This window comes from Pelodiscus sinensis, chromosome 19 (genome assembly GCF_049634645.1).
Source record: "Pelodiscus sinensis isolate JC-2024 chromosome 19, ASM4963464v1, whole genome shotgun sequence".
Taxonomy (NCBI): Eukaryota; Metazoa; Chordata; order Testudines; family Trionychidae; genus Pelodiscus; species Pelodiscus sinensis.
In genome coordinates this window covers 13,783,117-13,800,250 of record NC_134729.1, presented here as the reverse complement: position 1 = coordinate 13,800,250, position 17,134 = coordinate 13,783,117, and the positions used below count along the sequence as shown (strand labels likewise).

Genomic DNA, 17,134 nt, shown 5'->3' with positions numbered 1-17,134 from the left:
TTACCTGGCCTGGCCTGGTGCGTCCTGTGGTTCCCCCTGCACCGTGCAGACAGCGCCCCCCGCAGTCCGGGCAGGATGGCACAGTCAGCACTCTTGGGAGAGGCCACTGGCTAGACACGGGGCCTCGGGCGCTGGGAGTCCTGGGGCTGGCCTGCCCCGGCAGGGGGTTCCTGGCACGTTGGGTTTAGTTCTGGGCCGTGGGGCTGCCGCCTCTGGGCCACACATGCCCAGTGGGTCCGGTGTAGCCAGCCCTACCTGGCAGGCCCTGCTGAGCCCAGCAGCAGTCCCCGGCCCCGTGCCATCGGCAGGTAAAAGCCCTGATCCCGCATTGGCAGGAGGGTCCTTTGCCCCCGGGAGAGGAAAGCAACGAGTAGGGTCCAGATCCCAAACCCCTTGGCATCCATGGCGGCCTTTGCATTGACTTCCCTGGGCTTTGCCTCGGGCCCTGGGCAGCGGCCGATGGGACGAAAACAGCTGGGAGCCTGAACCCCTGATTCTGACCCCAACTGTGGGTGGGGGATGTGGGAGACTGGTGGGTTAAAGCAGACCAGGGTTGGGAGCTAGGACTCCTGGTGTCTGTCCCCACTTCTGCTGATGGCTCCCTGTGTGACCTCCAGTAAGTCCCTCTCCCCCCTACCCTGCAGCGCTGTGCCTCGGTTTCCCCGTAACACACCCACTTTCTGGGACATATTAGCCAACTGTGGCCTGCCAACTGCTGCGTGGGAGGAACGTTGACAGCAGACTCCTGATCTGCCCAGGTCAAGCACTCTCCCCTCCTGCTGGAGCCCACAGAACCGTGTGTCCCAAAATACGCACTCCCCCCGCCCCGCCAATCAGTCCAGGCAGCCTGGGCCTCGCGGGTCCATGGGCCCTCTCCTGACAGCCTTGCTGGGATCGGTGTGTACATGACAGTTGGTGTGTTTCTCTTGCCCTGTAGCGTCTGCACTAACCCCTGTATTCTTCTTGCAGTGGCCGAATTCATTATAAGGATATGTACAGTTTATTACGGGTTATATCTCCCCCACTGGGCTTAGGCAAGAAATGCCCTCATAGGGTTGCTTGCAAGGTTTGACTTACACTAAAACCTGCTAGCATCCACGGAATGAATGTTGCTTATGGTTTTTAATATATATATTTCATATATATATATCCCCACACATCTCGGGCTCCTGCACTTTCCAAGAAGTAACCCGGTCCCGTACATAGCAAGCAGAATGCGTACGAGGACGCCGCCCGCCCAGTGCCGCATGGAGCATCTCGGGGACTGTGAGCCCTTTCTGCTTGCTGTTAGCTGGAGCTAGGCCGCGAGGGTTTGTCCCCCTGTCTCCCTCCACACACACTCCACCCTTCACACATCGATTTTGTTTTTTTTTTCATTTGGGGAGGATGGAAACTGCATTGACACCTCTGCCATTTATCTCTTCCCTTCCCCACCCCGCCTGCCCGCCACCTCCTCTCCCTCCCCACCACTGGCAAAGAGGTGCACTTGGAGCTAGGCTCCCTCTCTCTCTTTCCTGTTCTTTGCTACAAAGGCAGCCCCCATCCTACCGCCCTCCCTCTTGGGCGGATTTTGCCCGAAGACTTCAGGGCCCCAGCAAAGCGCTTAAGCCCGAGCCCACACTCATGTTTCTCCAGCAAGGGCCGTACTGAGGCCCCACTGGAGGCCCCAAACAAGCTGCTGGTGATGGCACTTCAGTGCTTTGCTGAACCAGCTGGTCCCTTTCCCAGGCAAAGGCGGTTAGCGACGCGGAGGGTGGCAGACCGAGGAGCGGCAAAGTAATCTTCGCATTTTTTCTTCCATTTTTCCTGCCCTTTCTTTTGAAATTGATTTACAATATTTTTTTTCTTCTTTGCATCTCTCTCTTGTCTATTTTTTTCGTGCTTTTTTTTTTCCTTTCCGCTACCAGGGGCCGGATGACTTTCACGGATATGTATGAGATGCTGAGGCATATGTCTCCACCCCTTGGGTTAGGGAAGAAATGCCCACCCCGGGTTGCTTATAAGGTAGACTAAATCAAAGAGACAAAAACATGCAAATCAAAGTCACTTACTTTTTTTTTAATTTTTTTTTAACCAAAACATTTTTTTTAAGAAATCAGCCGCTACAATTCTCTTTTTATACATTTCTTTGTGTTTTTTTCCCTTGATCAAATCTCTTAAGCAGTACGATGTGTCCGTTTGAGTCCGTTAGCATTTCATGTTTCAGAGACTCCATTATGGCAAGTCGGCTGGGGTGGGTAAGAACTGAAGTCCAAGGTGCATGTGAATTCTCTGCCCGCCCCTTTTCCAGGATTCCTCCTGCCCAGCCTTTTCTGATTCAGTGGAAGAGACCTTGCTTTCAAACATTGAGCTCCCCCGCCCCGCCCTGCCCCGCCCCGCCCCGCCCCGCAGGATAAGCCGTCCCATTCTGAGTGCCCTACCCCAGCTCAGGCGTTACGGATTTCCTCAGAGGGTGGGGGAAGGGTGGGTGGAAATGGAAACACTCTAGTTCAGAGCTGGGCGATGGGAAGAGGTCAGGGCCGGAAATCAGCAGGCGACTCCACTGGCGTTTCTGTGCTTTAAGTCAGGCTGGGATACAAAGCCGTGGCAGCGCCATGGCGCAGAGCCCTTGGTCCCTCCTTTCAGAGTGATCAGCCAGGGAGGGGGCAGGAGAGGCCGTGCCAATCACCCTCGTTAGCAGCAGAGGCGCTTTGGAGGCCTCACAGCCTAGATCAGGGGCCTTTGTGCTTGGCGCTGTGGGAACAGACTGGGCAGGCCTGTCAGAAGATCCCCGCCCCTCTGTAGAGTCTGTCCGCAGAGACGTTGGCCTGGCCGCACTGGTGTGGCGATGAGAGAGGCGCGTGGGGAGCTGTGCTGGCGTGCGGCTCACGCAGCCTGTCCCCCCCGCGGAGGGACACTGGGACGTGGCCCCAAGTGGACAGACAAGGGCTCAGTCAGATTCTCAAACAATTCGGATGCCTCCCCAGGAGGGAGCCACAAGTTCTGGCTTCGCTGGGCCATCAGAGCCCGATTGTGAGCCCTGGGACATCTGGCCAACGTGTAGGTGTGTCACCCAGTCTCCCCGTCCTTCAGCGCTGCCCAGAATCTCCCTTGGATCCAGGGGAAGGTGCGTGTTGGCATGTGACCAGCTCAGGACAGGATTCCAGCATTGCTGCTGAGGGGCGGAGCCGGGTAGTGAAATTGACTAGGGCACGGAAGTGAAATTGACGCGTGGAGGTATTTGCGCTTTGTGGTCCAGGCAGCATGCGAGGGTGTCTCATGTTCAGCAGATGAACACAGGCCAGTCATGTCTCCCTGCCTCCCTTCCTCGGCACAGGAAGCCTGAACAACCTCAGGAGTAGAAAGGAAATCAGACGCTCCGTTTCGTGATTGTGAGTTGCGACCTGGATGGGCAGTTTGTTTGCAAAATCTCGGGTTTGTTTGGCACTTTTTCTGTGTGGCCATACAATGGCTCTTTAAACAAATGTGGCTGTATCTCTGGCCGCAATGCATTGTGGGAGATCCAGCACTCCTACAGTGGGATGTGGATGCTGAGGAGAGGGCCCGCCAGGGCTTGGCTGCTACGTTTTGTTTTGTTAGTCTTTAAGGTGCTGCTAGACTATTCCTTGGGTTTTCAGGCTAACTCGAGTTATCATCCAGGCATTGCCCGGCTCCCACCCACCCCCGTTCAAGTGCCGTGGTGCTTTCTACTCCAGCCGGCACTAAAACTGGAGCACAACTTGGCAGCTGCTAACAGGACTCTTCCGTAGCATGGCAGCTGGCTTGCATCCCTCGAGTGGCATTCTCAGTCCCCCCCCCGATGTGTGGGTGCTGCGCTTCGGGTGTTATGGGTCCCTCTCGGTCGAGCTGGGTCGACTCACGAGGAACCCCCGGAGTATGGCTAATTCAAGCTACTTGCAGGGCAGATGCTGGGAGTGGACAAGAGGCAAAGGATTCAGTGCTGGACGTGGACGTGGGCCGGGTGTCAGTTTAGGCACAGATTTTTAAGAGGGCGAGGAGCTATTGGCTCGACTTTCCGCGGGCTGGGATGGTTTCTCCAGCATCGGCAGCGTTCAAATCGAGATTGGATGTTTTTCAGAAGGGTCGCCTGGAGGTCAGACAGGAATGGATTCAGGCAGCCTGGGCTCATGAAGTCTACAGGCGGCTAACCTGGGGGACTGAAATGGGCCCCGCTGGCTGCAGGATCTAGAACTGACATTCGATGAAAAACCGGGGCCCAGGCTGCGTGGAGACTGATTTCAGTTTGCACCAGGCTGGTGTTTGGCTAGTTCGAGCCAGTGCCTGGAACGTGGCCTCAGGGCTTGTCTGCAGAGGGATGTTCTCGCGGAACAGGGCAGCGTGTGAACGTGGCAGTGTGGCCTAGCAGCTAGAGCACTAGGCTGGGAGTCAGGAGAGCTGGGTTCCAGCTCTGCGGCTGGACAATCCAGGGCAAGTCATTTGGCCTCTCCGTGATAGTGAGACCGGCCTCCCTGGTAGGGGGTGCTGCGACCCGGCCCCCCTCCTTCTAGCACCCATGGCCCTGGTAGGCTGCGTGGCGGTAGGCCTTGTTAGTCCAGCTGTTCTACAGCAGCAATTCTGGCCCAGCAGTGCTGGTCAGTCTCCCCCTGTGACAAGCACCAAGGCCCCGATTTTGCAGTTGGATCCCCACAGGCAGCCATGGAGGTTGAGAAATCCGAGGGGCTCCTTGTGGGTGCAGGGCTCCCCTGGAGCTGAGCTCACTCCTGGGACTCAGCAGGTGAAACAGCAGCAGTTTCACTGGCAGGTGAGTGGCTCAGGCCAGGGCTGGGTGCCCGTGTCAGACACCAGTTGCCTGTGACCCCCCCACGAGGCCTCCTCTGGCAGGGGGCTTGGCACTGTTGAAAACCCTGGCTCTCTGTCCTGGGAGTGGGTCCCCATCCGAAACCAGCCCCCAGGGAGCTCTCTTGTGCTGCTTGCAACCAGATCTGCCCCCAGAGACGAGAGTAACTACTCACCTTTCTCGCTCCCCCGTTTCCTCCCGGCCCGGCCCCTTCTCTGTCAATGCAGTTCTACCCTGTCGCAGCTTCTCCCCTCCTCTCGTCACCCTCCGTCCGTCCCATCTCTGCTGCTCACCTCCCCCCATTCTCTCTCCTGCCTTTCCCGGCAGGGCAGGGCCACAGGGCTCCCTTGTGACTGTCGAGCCACAAACCGCTGCTTCCTGCGCTCCCTGATGCTCTCGCAGGCCCCCTTGCTGCTCCTCCTTCCCCCGTGTCTGCCTCTCCGCCAGCCAGTCACAGAGTACATGCTCCCTACCCCAGGCCACTGCTGCTGCTGTTTGGGAGAGACGAGGGAGAGGGAAGATGGGCCAGGGCTAGTCTCAGAGGCAGAGTTTGCTCCTGCTCCTATCCTGGGCTGCCAGCCAGAGTGGAACCAGGACCCTACCGCGCCTCTCCCAGATGAGCTAACGGGACAGCCAGCCGCAGGCACAGCCGAGCGGCCATGTCCAACGGCGTAAGAGCTAGGGCTCTGTCTACACGGGGAAGGGTTGGCGAGAAAAGTGCTATCAACGTGCAAAATCGCCAAAAGTGAAAACCAGTCACGCCGGTTTTTCTGCCTCCCATTGTCAACGTTTCATGGCCACGCTGCCAGCACTCTGTGGCCAGACAGAGCAAAGCATTGTGGGTAAGCAGCCCCCAGGGAAGTGTGGTGGAAAGGCAGAGCTGATCCCCGCGCTTCTTGGGATTCCCTCATAGCTCTGGGAGCACTCCGTGCTGAGGAACGTCAAAGCAGCACAGCCGCCTCTCCAGCCCTCCCCCAGCAGTAGCAGCCTGCCGCTGGGCTCCTAGCTGGCAGAACAGGAACGTTCCAAGGAGTTGTGCTTTGTGTCACTCAGCGGTCAGCTACTTCCCAGAGCTTGGAAAGGGGAGGGGTGCCTGCCTGCAGGGCAGCAGAGATCACAAAACACTGAGCACAGCCATCAGGGCAGGCATGTGTGGTACTGGCAGAGGTCTGTTCTCTCGACACAGCAGGGTCCATGCTGGCTCTTTGTCGACAATAAAGGGAGGAGGAGACAGAAGTCTCTCGCAGGGCTGGAAGGGTTTTGTCGCCAAACCCAGGCATTTTTCCCAACAAAAGTTGGGTCATGGCGTGTGCGCTCTCACGAGTCTGTCAACCACACGCAGGTTTTGGCGACAAAAGGTGCCAGTGTAGATGAGTAAGTTGCATCAGGGCATGCGCTATAGGCTGGGGCCATGGATTTGGCAGGGCTGTCTTGGCCACCCTGCCCACTGGAGACGCAGCACTGGTCAAGGCAGCTTAGACCAGTTTCCCAGTTGACATCAGCAGGTTCCTGGACTTGGGCTTTTGTCCCTATAGAAGCAGCGCTAGAGAAATGCCCCAGCCACCTCGCTGCATCAGCAGCACGTTCTAGCGTCGGCCTGAGCCTGGCTCCCCGGGCGGAGGCCTGTCTAGCTGCACTGGGGGCTGGTTCTGGCCGGAGAAGCCAGCACGATTCCTAGCTGGGTTGCTGCTGCGTTGGTACGAAAGTGCCTCGTAGCTCCTCCCGTCAGGGTGGGGGAACCTGCAGTGCTGAGCCAAGGGCCCTGGCTAGTGGAGGGGTGGGGTAGCGTCAGGCCCCCCAAGCGATGTGGCACTACTAGGCCGAGTGCCGTGTAAACCGGGCCTCACTGGGGATTGGGCCTCTGGGGCACCGCTCCCCCCGAGGCGGGGGGTGGAGAGAGTCCAGCGTTGTGGTAGGAGGTGTGGGCGTGCACTCAAGGGCTGTGTGCAATGGTGCAGCCCCGTCCGGTTCCCACCTCTTCACAGCTGACTGGCAGAGCGAGGCCAGCAAAGGCCTGGCGCCCACGGCCTGAGCCTCTAGAGCTGTGCCCAGTCGCGTTTTCATCCAACACCACGAGGCCTGGGAATTCCCTGGTTATCTTTCCTACAGCTCCAGGAGCTGAGAGAGGGCAGCACGGGGCAAGACCCTTAGACTTCACGCTGGACGTGGGCCAAGCTCAGCTCCCTGCCCAGTGCTTGTTCCTGCACCGCACATCAGAGTGGGGAGGAGGTTTGAACCGTAGCGCTCGGGGGATGGGCACAGGGCCTCCGACGCACTGCCTTTCCCTCGTGCCCATAGCGTCCGTGGGGCAGGCAGCTCTATGGCAGGGGACTGCACTGCCTTAAGTGGGCTGGTTAGAAAAGGAGGAGGGTGATGTGTGCCATGCTAGTGAGGCTAAGGGACTGAGGACGCCTTGTCTTGTTCTGCAGCGCGGAGGAAGGTGAGGTCTAGTGGTTAGCGCAGGGCAGGTGGACTCCCGGGTTCTGTTCTTGGCTTGGGGAGGGATCGTGGTTAGAGCATGGGAGTAGGTGTGAGGACTCCCAGGTTCCAGTCCCAGCTCTGCCATTTGTTCCACAGGCAAGTTGTGCCCCCTCTCTGTGCCTCAGTTTCCCCATTGTACAGAGCTCTTCAAACAGCAGCTGCAATAGGTTTGCACCATGTCCTTACTCCTCAGTCTGCCCATCTGTTCTCGCTCCTCTCGCTCTGTCCAGACCCCACTGGGCTCTCCGCTCAGTCCACTGGAGTCTCTCATACCCACCGAGTCTTTGCCACGCCTCCCCCCATTCTCCACTTTCTCCCTCGGCTCATTCCTCCATGCCAGCTGCTGTCCAGAAAACCGCTGCATTGGTGGCCCCTGCAGAGCGAGTGCGCCTGGCTGCATTCCCGCCACCCTCGCTCTGAGGCCCTCCTCAGCGCACGGAGCTGGGAACCAGGCGGCTCCATTGGAAAACCCAGCCCGGTCCCTTCGACCTCAAGAGAACCGTTATGGGCCAGTCCTGCCGGGGCTGGGGTCTGCTCTGATGGGAGCACCGTGTTGCCCGCAGACTCATTCAATGAAGTTACTGCATACCACGGTCTGGACTGTCCACGTCTCCCTGGCTGCAGAATCGTGTATGCGCCAGGGCATTCTGGGACAGCCCGGCCACCTGTCCTAACATGACCAGTCTCAGAGGGGTGGCTGGGTTACTCTGTTTGAGCAAAAACAACGGGGAATCCGGTGTCACCAGACTAACAGATTGATCTGGGCATCAGCATCCGAGGGCAAGAACCCACGTGGTCCAGCTGCACTGACCTGGCCGGAATGTGGCTGTCTGGATAATCACATGGGGTCCTGGTTTCTGCTGTACTGGGGGGTCCGGTTGGGACCCAGCACAAGGAATATTTGAATCTTGGCAATCGTCCCGGGACTCGAACCCCAGAGCCGCCATTGGGCCCATGTAACACTGTTGCCTGGACTGTGGGGTGCCCGATTGCTGGCAGGTTGGAAACGGCACGAGTGCAAGTGTTGTGAGCCGGGAGGACGGATGTGGAGCCAGGCCTCCCTCACTAGTGAACCCCTGAAACAGCTTCCCCCCTCTGGCCTCATGCCAGTCTCTGCAGAGCCCCGTTTTCTGGACACCACGCTCCAGGGCATCTTCATGCTGATTTTCTCTCCATCCTGCTTGTCTGTCTTACCACCCCACCCCACCCCACCCCGTCTTTTTCCCTTCTTGTTTTGCTGTCCCTCCCCCACCTTCGTCAGTTACTTCCCAGTAGAGACCAGAAGAGACCCCCGACCCTGTCACCACATGGTCCACAGCCTGATCTTAGCTAATGCACTAACTGGTTGGCCCCTGTCCAAGCCAACCCTGAGCATCTTGTTGCCCGACAGCCTGAGCGCTGAGGAATGCCGAGTTTCTGTTGATCTGTTTCATCCCTTCCCTTTGCACCGGGAGGACGCCGCCTGCGGGCCGCTCCCGCCAGAGCAGTCTAGACCGGAGCTGTGACTGAGTCTCCATGTGTTCTCTGGGCATGCTTTCTGCTGCATGCTGCATGCCCGCTGCATGAGCCCTGTGCTGGATGGGACCGCCTGCACCCCGGGCAGTGAGCACCCCCGTTTTCCTTTGCGGACGCCGCTGCCTTGCAACATGGCCTTTGTGTTTCTTTCTTGTCTGTCGATTTCTTTCTCTCAATTTTACGTTTCTCCAAAAAGTCAGCAAGCCCTTTGGAAAGAACTCTGGGGGTGGAGGGGGGCAGTCCAACCAGGAGAGGTGGGGCCTTGGGGTCGGAGCAGGGCTGCTGGCTTCTCAGCCCAGCTGTCGGAAGGGAGAGGGGGCTAGTGGTTAGAGACCAGCGCTAGCAGTCAGGGCTCCTGGGTTCTATTCCTGGCTTTGCTAGGGAGTGTGGTCTAGTGGGCAGAGCTGGGAGTCAGGTTTCCTCGGGTTCTCATCTTGGCTCTGGGATGAGACTGGAACAGCGGTTAAAGCAGCCTGTAGAGCCAGGCCTACCGGGGCCTGTTCCCAGTTCTGCCACTCAGCAGGCATCAGTGACATCTGTTTGCCCGTCTCTAAAAGGGGGCAGTTCTGGGTCCATTCCCAAAAGCCAGCAGCATGTGGTGAGAGCGGGGCAGGCAGAGGCCACGGCAGGCAGATGTGAAGCCGGTGCCTGTTCATTGGCACTGGGCGCCCAGGGGCGGGTGTTGGTCAGCAGGAGTTGGGGATCCCTGAGCACTGAACCCGGCGACACCTCAGAGTTCTCCCCAGGGCTCCACTGGTTTGACACTCGCACCGGCCCAGGGCGGGGGGGCTGCCAGGGTGACACACGTCTGCCTCTCCGCAGAGGCTGCTCCGCATGGACCTGCCTGTGGCTGACGACAACACCGTGCACTTCAACTCCACCCTCATGGCGCTGATCAGGACGGCGCTGGACATCAAGATCGCCAAAGGCGAGTGGCTGGCTCTGGCGCCTGGGGAGTTGACTCCTGTGGGCAGGGTGGGGTCTGACCAGCAGGGGGCTGCTCTGGGCCCCACCTTATAGAGGAAATCCACAACTGCTCCAGCCTGGCTCTGTCCCAGCAGGGGGCGCTGCAGGGGAGGCAGGAGCTCTGGCTGGGGGAGTTCCCAGCATCTCGCAGCAGGGGGCGCTGCAGGAGGGGGCAGGAGCTCTGGCTGGAGGCAGGGAGTTCCCAGCATCTCACAGCAGAGGGCGCTGCAGGAGGGGGCAGGGGCTCTGGCTGGGGGCAGGGAGTTCCCAGCATCTCGCAGCAGGGGGCGCTGCAGGGCAGGGGCTCTGGCTGGGGGCAGGGAGTTCCCAGCATCTCCCAGCAGGGGGCGCTGCAGGAGGGGGCAGGAGCTCTGTCTGGGGCAGGGAGTTCCCAGCATCTCACAGCAGGGGGCGCTCAAGGGCAGGGGCTCTGGCTGAGGCAGGGAGTTCCCAGCAACTCGCAGCAGGGGGCGCTGCAGGGCAGGGGCTCTGGCTGGGGCAGGGAGTTCCCAGCATCTCGCAGCAGGGGGCGCTGCAGGGCAGGGGCTCTGGCTGGGGCAGGGAGTTCCCAGCATCTCGCAGCAGGGGGCGCTGCAGGGCAGGGGCTCTGGCTGGGGCAGGGAGTTCCCAGCATCTCGCAGCAGGGGGCGCTGCAGGGCAGGGGCTCTGGCTGGGGCAGGGAGTTCCCAGCATCTCGCAGCAGGGGGCGCTACAGGGCAGGGGCTCTGGCTGGGGGGCTGCTGGCGACTGCCTGGGGGTCAGTTGGGTCCGGTGCCCAGCTGCTGACCTGGCCCCGGCTGGTGCCTTACAGGAGGAGCAGACAAGCAGCAGATGGACGCGGAGCTGCGGAAGGAGATGATGGCCATCTGGCCCAACCTCTCCCACAAGAACCTGGATCTGCTCGTCACCCCTCACAAATGTGAGAACCCAGCAGCCTGGGTGGGAGCCTGCCTGGGATGGGCCCGGCCCTGGGTCCCGGGCCCCGACAGCATCCCCCACACCCCATTGGCCCGGCCCTGGGCCCCGACACCATCCCCCACACCCCATTGGCCTGGTCACTGGGCACCGCTGCTGCTGGCGCTGGCTCATTCTGTGCTTTGGGGGGCTGGGTGTAGGGACTCCTGTGCTCTACCCTGGGGTGTGGGGGGGGAGAGGGGCCTAGTGGTTAGAGCCTCAGGACTTTCCAGGAGCCTTCTGGCAAGGGGAGCCCTGGGGACGCCCAGCCTCTCAGCACAGAAGTCCGTCTGTCCATCCATCCGCCCTGTGGGATCTGCCAGCCCCTTGGCTCCGTGGCACCTCTGCTCCTTGCGGTGCCCAGGGCCAAGATCTGAGCGGGCCCAGAGTCCAAGCCCCCTCCCCCCACCATCAGAGGGGCGCTCGGCTTTGGGGACCGGAGCCTGAGATGGCTGAACTCCTGGGTGGAGCCGGGCTGCCGCGGCTCTCTGGGAGCGACCCAGCCAGACCGGGGCGGGGGGCTGCTGCTAACACCCTGCCCTCTGCCTCCCCCAGCGACGGATCTGACGGTGGGGAAGATCTATGCTGCCATGATGATCATGGAGTACTACCGGCAGAGCAAGGCCAAGAAGCTCCAGGCCATGAGAGAGGAGCAGGTACATCCCTGGGTTTGATTCCTGGCTCTGGCACTGACTCACTTGGGCAAGCCCCCTTCTGTGCCTCAGTTTCCCCTCCCCAGGGCGGCTCAGGCAGACTCATCTCCTGGAAGCAGGTCGGGTAGAGCAGCCTGAGTCCCCCCAGCTGTGGGTCTGAGCCTAGCTTCCCAGCCAGCGAGAAAGAAGGGGCCATGCCCGGCTTGGCTTGGGGGCCTCCTTCCAGCTCCGTTTCCTTCCCGTGAGCAGATCTGATCCCTCCTGTGTCCCCTGCAGAATCGAACGCCGCTCATGTTCCAGCGGATGGAGCCGCCGTCCCCCACCCAAGAGGGGGTCCTGGGACAGAACGCTCTCCCGTCCTCCCAGCTGGACCAAGGGGGTGGCCTGTAAGTGCTTGTCCTGCCCCGCTCCCCACAGCACCCGGCTGGGAGAGGCAGGGGCTGGGGTCCCCGTCCTCCCGGTGAGAGCCCAGGCCTGGAACAGCTTTCAGCCGCCAGGGAAGGCGGGGTGCTAATGGCAGAGGTGCTGCCTGCTCTGCTCCGTGCGGAGGCGGGGCCTGACGTCCTGTCTGCCCCGCAGGAGTGCGCCGGAGGGGGGCATGAAGGAGAGCCAGTCCTGGGTCACCCAGCGGGCGCAGGAGATGTTCCAGAAGACGGGCACCTGGAGTCCAGAGCGAGGCCGCCCCGACGACATGCCCAACAGCCGTCCCAATTCCCAGGTGAGGGAGTGATCAGTCTCCATGCGCACATTGTCTGTCTGTCCCTGTACACGTGCGTCCATCCGTCCGTCTGTCTCGGTCCTCATACACGTCCATCCGTCTGTCTGTCTGTCTCTGTCCATATACACTTCCATCCGTCTGTCTGTCCCCATACACGTCTGTCTCTGTCCCCATACAAGTCCATCTGTCCATCTGTCTCTGTCCCCGTACACGTCCGTCCGTCCGTCTGTCTGTCTGTCCCCATACACGTCTGTCTGTCCCCATACACATCTGTCCATCCGTCTGTCTCTGTCCCCATACACGTCCATCCATCTGTCTGTCTGTCCCCATACACGTCCGTCCATCTGTCCATCTGTCTCAGTCCTCATACACGTCCGTCCATCCGTCTGTCTGTCTCTGTCCAGATACACTTCCATCCGTCTGTCTGTCCCCATACACATCTGTCCATCCGTCTGTCTCTGTCCCCATACACGTCCATCTGTCTCTGTCCCCATACACGTCCGTCCATCCATCCGTCTGTCTCTGTCCCCATACACGTCCGTCCGTCCATCTCTGTCTGTTCCCATATACGTCCATCCATCCGTCTCTGTCTATCCCATACACATTTATCTGTCCCCGTTCACATCCATCTATCTGTCTGTCTGTCTGTCCATCCCCATGCACATTCATATGTCCATTTGACTGTCCCCATCCACGTCCATCCCCATCCGTCCGTCTGTCTGTATATCTCCATAGACACCTGTCTGTCTCTGTCTATGTGTCTCTGTCTATACGCACCCCTTTGTCTCTCTGTGTCTGTCTATCTAGCCCCGTCCCCCCATCTCCGGACACACCCATCTCTGTCTCTCCCTGTGCCTGTCCCCTCCACTCCCACTGTTCTGTTCAGCCGCAGGGGCGGGTCTGAGCTAAGGATGTAACTAGCGGTTAATCGACTAGGCGAGTAGTCCATGGAATTTCCTGCTGGGCTCCTGCACATTTCAAAGGCGGATGCGGAAGGCCAGAGGGAAGTCCTGCTGACCCGCTGCCAATTGGAAATGGGGATCAGCTGGGGACCCTGGGCTCCGAGAGGCGCTGCCACACTGAAGGACCCTCTCCCCTCCTTTGCCGCCTCTATCTGTGGGGGGTCGACTGGTCCTTAACATCCTTAGTCTGAGCCCGGGGGCTGGGTTACCTGGGGAGGGTCACTGGGAGCTGGCTGGTCCCCCAGCTGAGCGGCTCTCCGGGCCTAATGAGAGAGACGGATTCCCACCAAGGGGTTTATGTTCCCCAGTCTGAGAGGGGAGGGGGCTGGAGTGGGGGCGGATGGGAGGCGGGACTGCTGGGTTCTGTTCCCGGGGGGCACCTGATTTGTTGTGAAGGACTTTTGACAAGTCCCTGCCCTGCTCCGTGCCTCAGTTTCCCCAGTGGTAAAAGGGGGGTGACGCTTCTTTACCAGCTGGTCCTCTTTCTGCCTTGCCCTCTGCAGGCTGTGGAGATGAGAGAGATGGGGAAGGACGGCTACTCAGACAGTGACCATTACCTCCCCATGGAAGGGCACGGCCGGGCCGCCTCCATGCCGCGACTCCCGGCTGAAAACCAGGTGAGGGGCTTTTTTTTGGAACCAGCGAGGGATTCTGCTGCCAGACGCTCCCCCGCCCCCGCTGGGAGCCCGGCTCATCCGCAGCAAACGGGGAATTTCTCGTTCTCGGGCATCGCTCCCGGACTGATACAAAGTGAGTCAATTCCTTGCGGGGAGACACTTTGGAGGGGGCCGAGTCCCGGAGCGTCAGGCCAGAAGAGCCCGTCACGGAGGGGCCTTGAGCCCAGGCCCGTGTGCTGAGCTGGCCCGTGCCGCAGCCCGTAATCCTGGCGCCGCCGCCGCTCAGAGGAGACACTGAGGCAGAGTGGAGGCTGAGCCGGTTTTAGTTCCAAAACGGACGCACACCAAGTCCGGTTCCCTGGCCCTCGGCAGGCGGATTCCTTGTTCGGGAATCTGCCCCTGCAGCCGGATCGCTCTCTCCCCTTCGCTGCTTCCAGCTTCCCGCCTCTGGCTTTGTCTCCCCTGCCTGGCTCGCCTGGTTCTCGACCCAAACCCTCCTTCCACCTGCACAGAGGCGCCTCTGGCCTGGGAGCGGCGCAACTTTCAGTGCAGGCTCGCTGGCTTGGCTGGGGTTGTGAGTTCGAACCCACAGCCCCTTGGCCGACACAACCAGCGGATCCCTCCCCCGCTGCCTGTGCGAAAGCAGCGTGGGGGGACGCTCATCCGGGTCAAGCTGCCCAGCAGGGATGCTCACACCGTGCTGGGAAGGCAGGGCCGCTCCCGGGTTGCAAGCCGGCAGAGAACTCGGCCCACACGGGGAAGCTCTGACCTGCCTTGGGCAGTCCCTGCCTCGCCCGCATCTCTCTGTGCCACTGAGGGGCTGAATTGCTCCTTCCCTGGCGCCAGAGGGAGGAGCTTGGGGGGGTGGGGCGGGATCCATTCTTGAAAACTTTTCAACTAAACTAAACCCAAAGCTGCCTGATTTAAATAAAACCCGGCAACCACCTAATTCCCTGCAGGAGAGGATGCAGGCAGCAGCCCAGCAGCAGCGCAGGGTGTCCTGTTTATTGCAACCAGTGTAGCATGTCTGTGGGCGGGGGCGCACGTGCACATTCGGGGCGAGGAGCTCCTGGCCCTCAGAGACACGGACGGGCTTTGGAGCCAGGGGGCTGAACTGGAGGAGCTAAGGGAGGTACCTAGAGGAGGTTTTCCGGGACACCTCCGGTCAGACAGCCCCTCTGCTCTTGAGGTGGGTGAAGGGCTCAGGGAAGGAGAACAGGCAACTGGAGCAGCAGGAAACCGTCCCGTAGTTGGGACCCTCCTTCCAGAGGATGTCGTGGCCTCCTCTCGCACCGAGGCCAGCTCTCCGGGGGAGGGAACTCCAGCCGTTAGGAAAAGGCAGGGGTTAGTAATGGGGGATTTGATCACAAGAAACAGACAGCTGGGTGTGCGATGACCAGGAGAACCGCATGGTGATTTGCCTTCCTGCTGCGAAGGCTGCGGATCTCTCCAGACAACTGGGTAGACGTATGTGCCGTGCTGGGGCGGAGCCAGTGGTCGTGGGCCACGTAGGTACCAATGACAGAGGGAAGGGTAGGAGAGAGGTTCTAGAGGACAAGTCTAGGCTGCTAGGAGACTGAAATCCAGGACCTCTATGGTGGCGTTCTCTGAAATACTCCCAGTTCCACATGCAGGGCCGGGTAGGAGGCAGAGCTTGAGTCTCAATGCGGGGATGAGACGATGGTGTAGAGAGGAGGGGGTTGGATTTATTAGGAACTGGGGACACTTTTGGGATAGGGGAGTAGGAATAAATGGTCAGTTTTCATTAGTGGGGTCCCCCGGGGCTCCGTCCTGGGACCGATCCTATTTAACGTTTATAACTGATCTGGAGAAGGGGTGAACTGTGAGGTGGAAAACTGGCAGATGATACCAAAGTGCTCAAGATAGTTAAGACCAAAGCAGAGTGTGAAGAGCCTCCAAAAGATCTTGCCAAACTACGTGATTGGGCAACAAAACGGCAAATGAAATTTAATGTTGATACATGTAAAGGGATGCACATTGGAAAAAAGAATCCCAACTCTCCATACAATATGATGGGGACCAATTTTGCTACAACTACTCGAGAGAGATCTTGGAGTCACTGTGGAGAGTTCTCTGGAAACAGCCGCTCAATGTGCAGAGGCATCAAAACAGCAAATAGAATGTTAGGAGTCACTTAAAAAGGGACAAAGAATAAGATGGAGAATCTCTTATTGCCTCTCTAGAAAACCATGGGACGCCCACCATGTACAGACGTGGTTGCTTCATCTCAAAAAAGATATATTGGCGTTGGAAAAGGTTCAGAAAAGACCAACAAAGACTAACAGATGGATTGGTGCATAAGCTTTCGTGGGCAAAGACCCCCTTCGTCAGATGCATGTAGTGGAAGTACCAGAGGCAGGTATAAATATGCAGGCTAGAGATAATGAGGTTAATTCAGTCAGGGAGGGTGAGGCCCACTTCTAGCAGCTGATGCAGAGGTGTGAACCCCAAGAGAGGAGAAACTGCTTTTGTACTTGGCGAGCCATTCACAGTCTTTGTTTAATCCTAAACTGATGGTGTCAAATTTGCAGATGGATTGTAACTCAGCAGTTTCTCTTTGAAGTCTGGTCTTGAAGTTTTTTTGCTGCAGGATGCTCCCTTTAGATCTGCTACTGTGTGTCCAGGGAGATTGAAGTGTTCTCCTACAGGTTTGTGTGTGTTGCATTCCTGATATCTGATTTGTGTCCATTTATTAACTGATTTATTTCCATTAATCAGATATTCCTAATATCTTATTTGTGTCCATTTAAAAACTGATTAGGTGTTTGGAATGGGACCCATATGAAGAGAGATGGAAAAGACTGGGACTTTTCAGCTTAGAAAAGAGGAGACTAAGGGGATAGGATAGAGATCAGTACAATCATGACTGGTATGGAAAAAGTGAATACGGAAAAGTTATTGACTTGTTCCCATAACATAAGAACTAGGGGTCACCAAATGAAATGAACAGGCAGCAGGTTTAAAACAAACCAAGGAAGTTTTTCTTCGCTCAGTGCGTGGTCAACCTGTGGAACTCCTCGCCAGAGGAAGTTGTGAAGACCAGGACTTTAACAGGGTTCAAAACAGAGCCAGATACATTCATGGTGGTTAGGTCCATCAATGGCTGTCAGCCAGGCTGGGTAGGAATGGGGTTCCTGGCCTCTGTGGCTGTGTCTAGACTACATGCCTCTGTCGGCAGAGGCATGTAGATTAGACACATAGGCAAAGTCAAATGAAGCCGCGATTTAAATGATTGCGGCTTCATTTACATTTACATGGCTGCCGCGCTGATCAGCTGTTTGTCCGCTCCGTGCGCTAGTCTGGACGCTCCCCTGCCGACATCAAAGCCCTTTGTCGGCAGCCCCGTTATTCCTCGTGGGATGAGGTTTACCGGGGCTGCCGACAAAGGGCTTTGATGTCGACAGGGGAGCGTCCAGACTAGCGCGCTGAGCGGACAAACAGCTGATCAG

The 17,134-nt window shown here is 58.7% G+C and overlaps 1 protein-coding gene across 5 annotated transcripts in view; it reads left to right on the top strand.

Moving 5' to 3' along the window:
- Window positions 1-17,134, top strand: part of CACNA1A (calcium voltage-gated channel subunit alpha1 A) — a 259,911-nt gene that overhangs the window by 221,732 nt on the left and 21,045 nt on the right. For 3 of the 5 annotated variants that reach the window (XM_075902447.1, XM_075902449.1, XM_075902450.1), the window contains exons 41-47: window positions 1,908-2,004; window positions 9,617-9,722; window positions 10,572-10,679; window positions 11,270-11,370; window positions 11,644-11,753; window positions 11,947-12,085; window positions 13,551-13,664. In XM_075902447.1, the coding sequence (XP_075758562.1) occupies window positions 1,908-2,004; window positions 9,617-9,722; window positions 10,572-10,679; window positions 11,270-11,370; window positions 11,644-11,753; window positions 11,947-12,085; window positions 13,551-13,664 (775 nt within the window). Of the gene's footprint in view, window positions 1-969; window positions 1,067-1,907; window positions 2,005-9,616; window positions 9,723-10,571; window positions 10,680-11,269; window positions 11,371-11,643; window positions 11,754-11,946; window positions 12,086-13,550; window positions 13,665-17,134 lie in introns of those variants that run through there. The other 2 variants (XM_075902448.1, XR_012896663.1) reach the window with 2 other exon arrangements.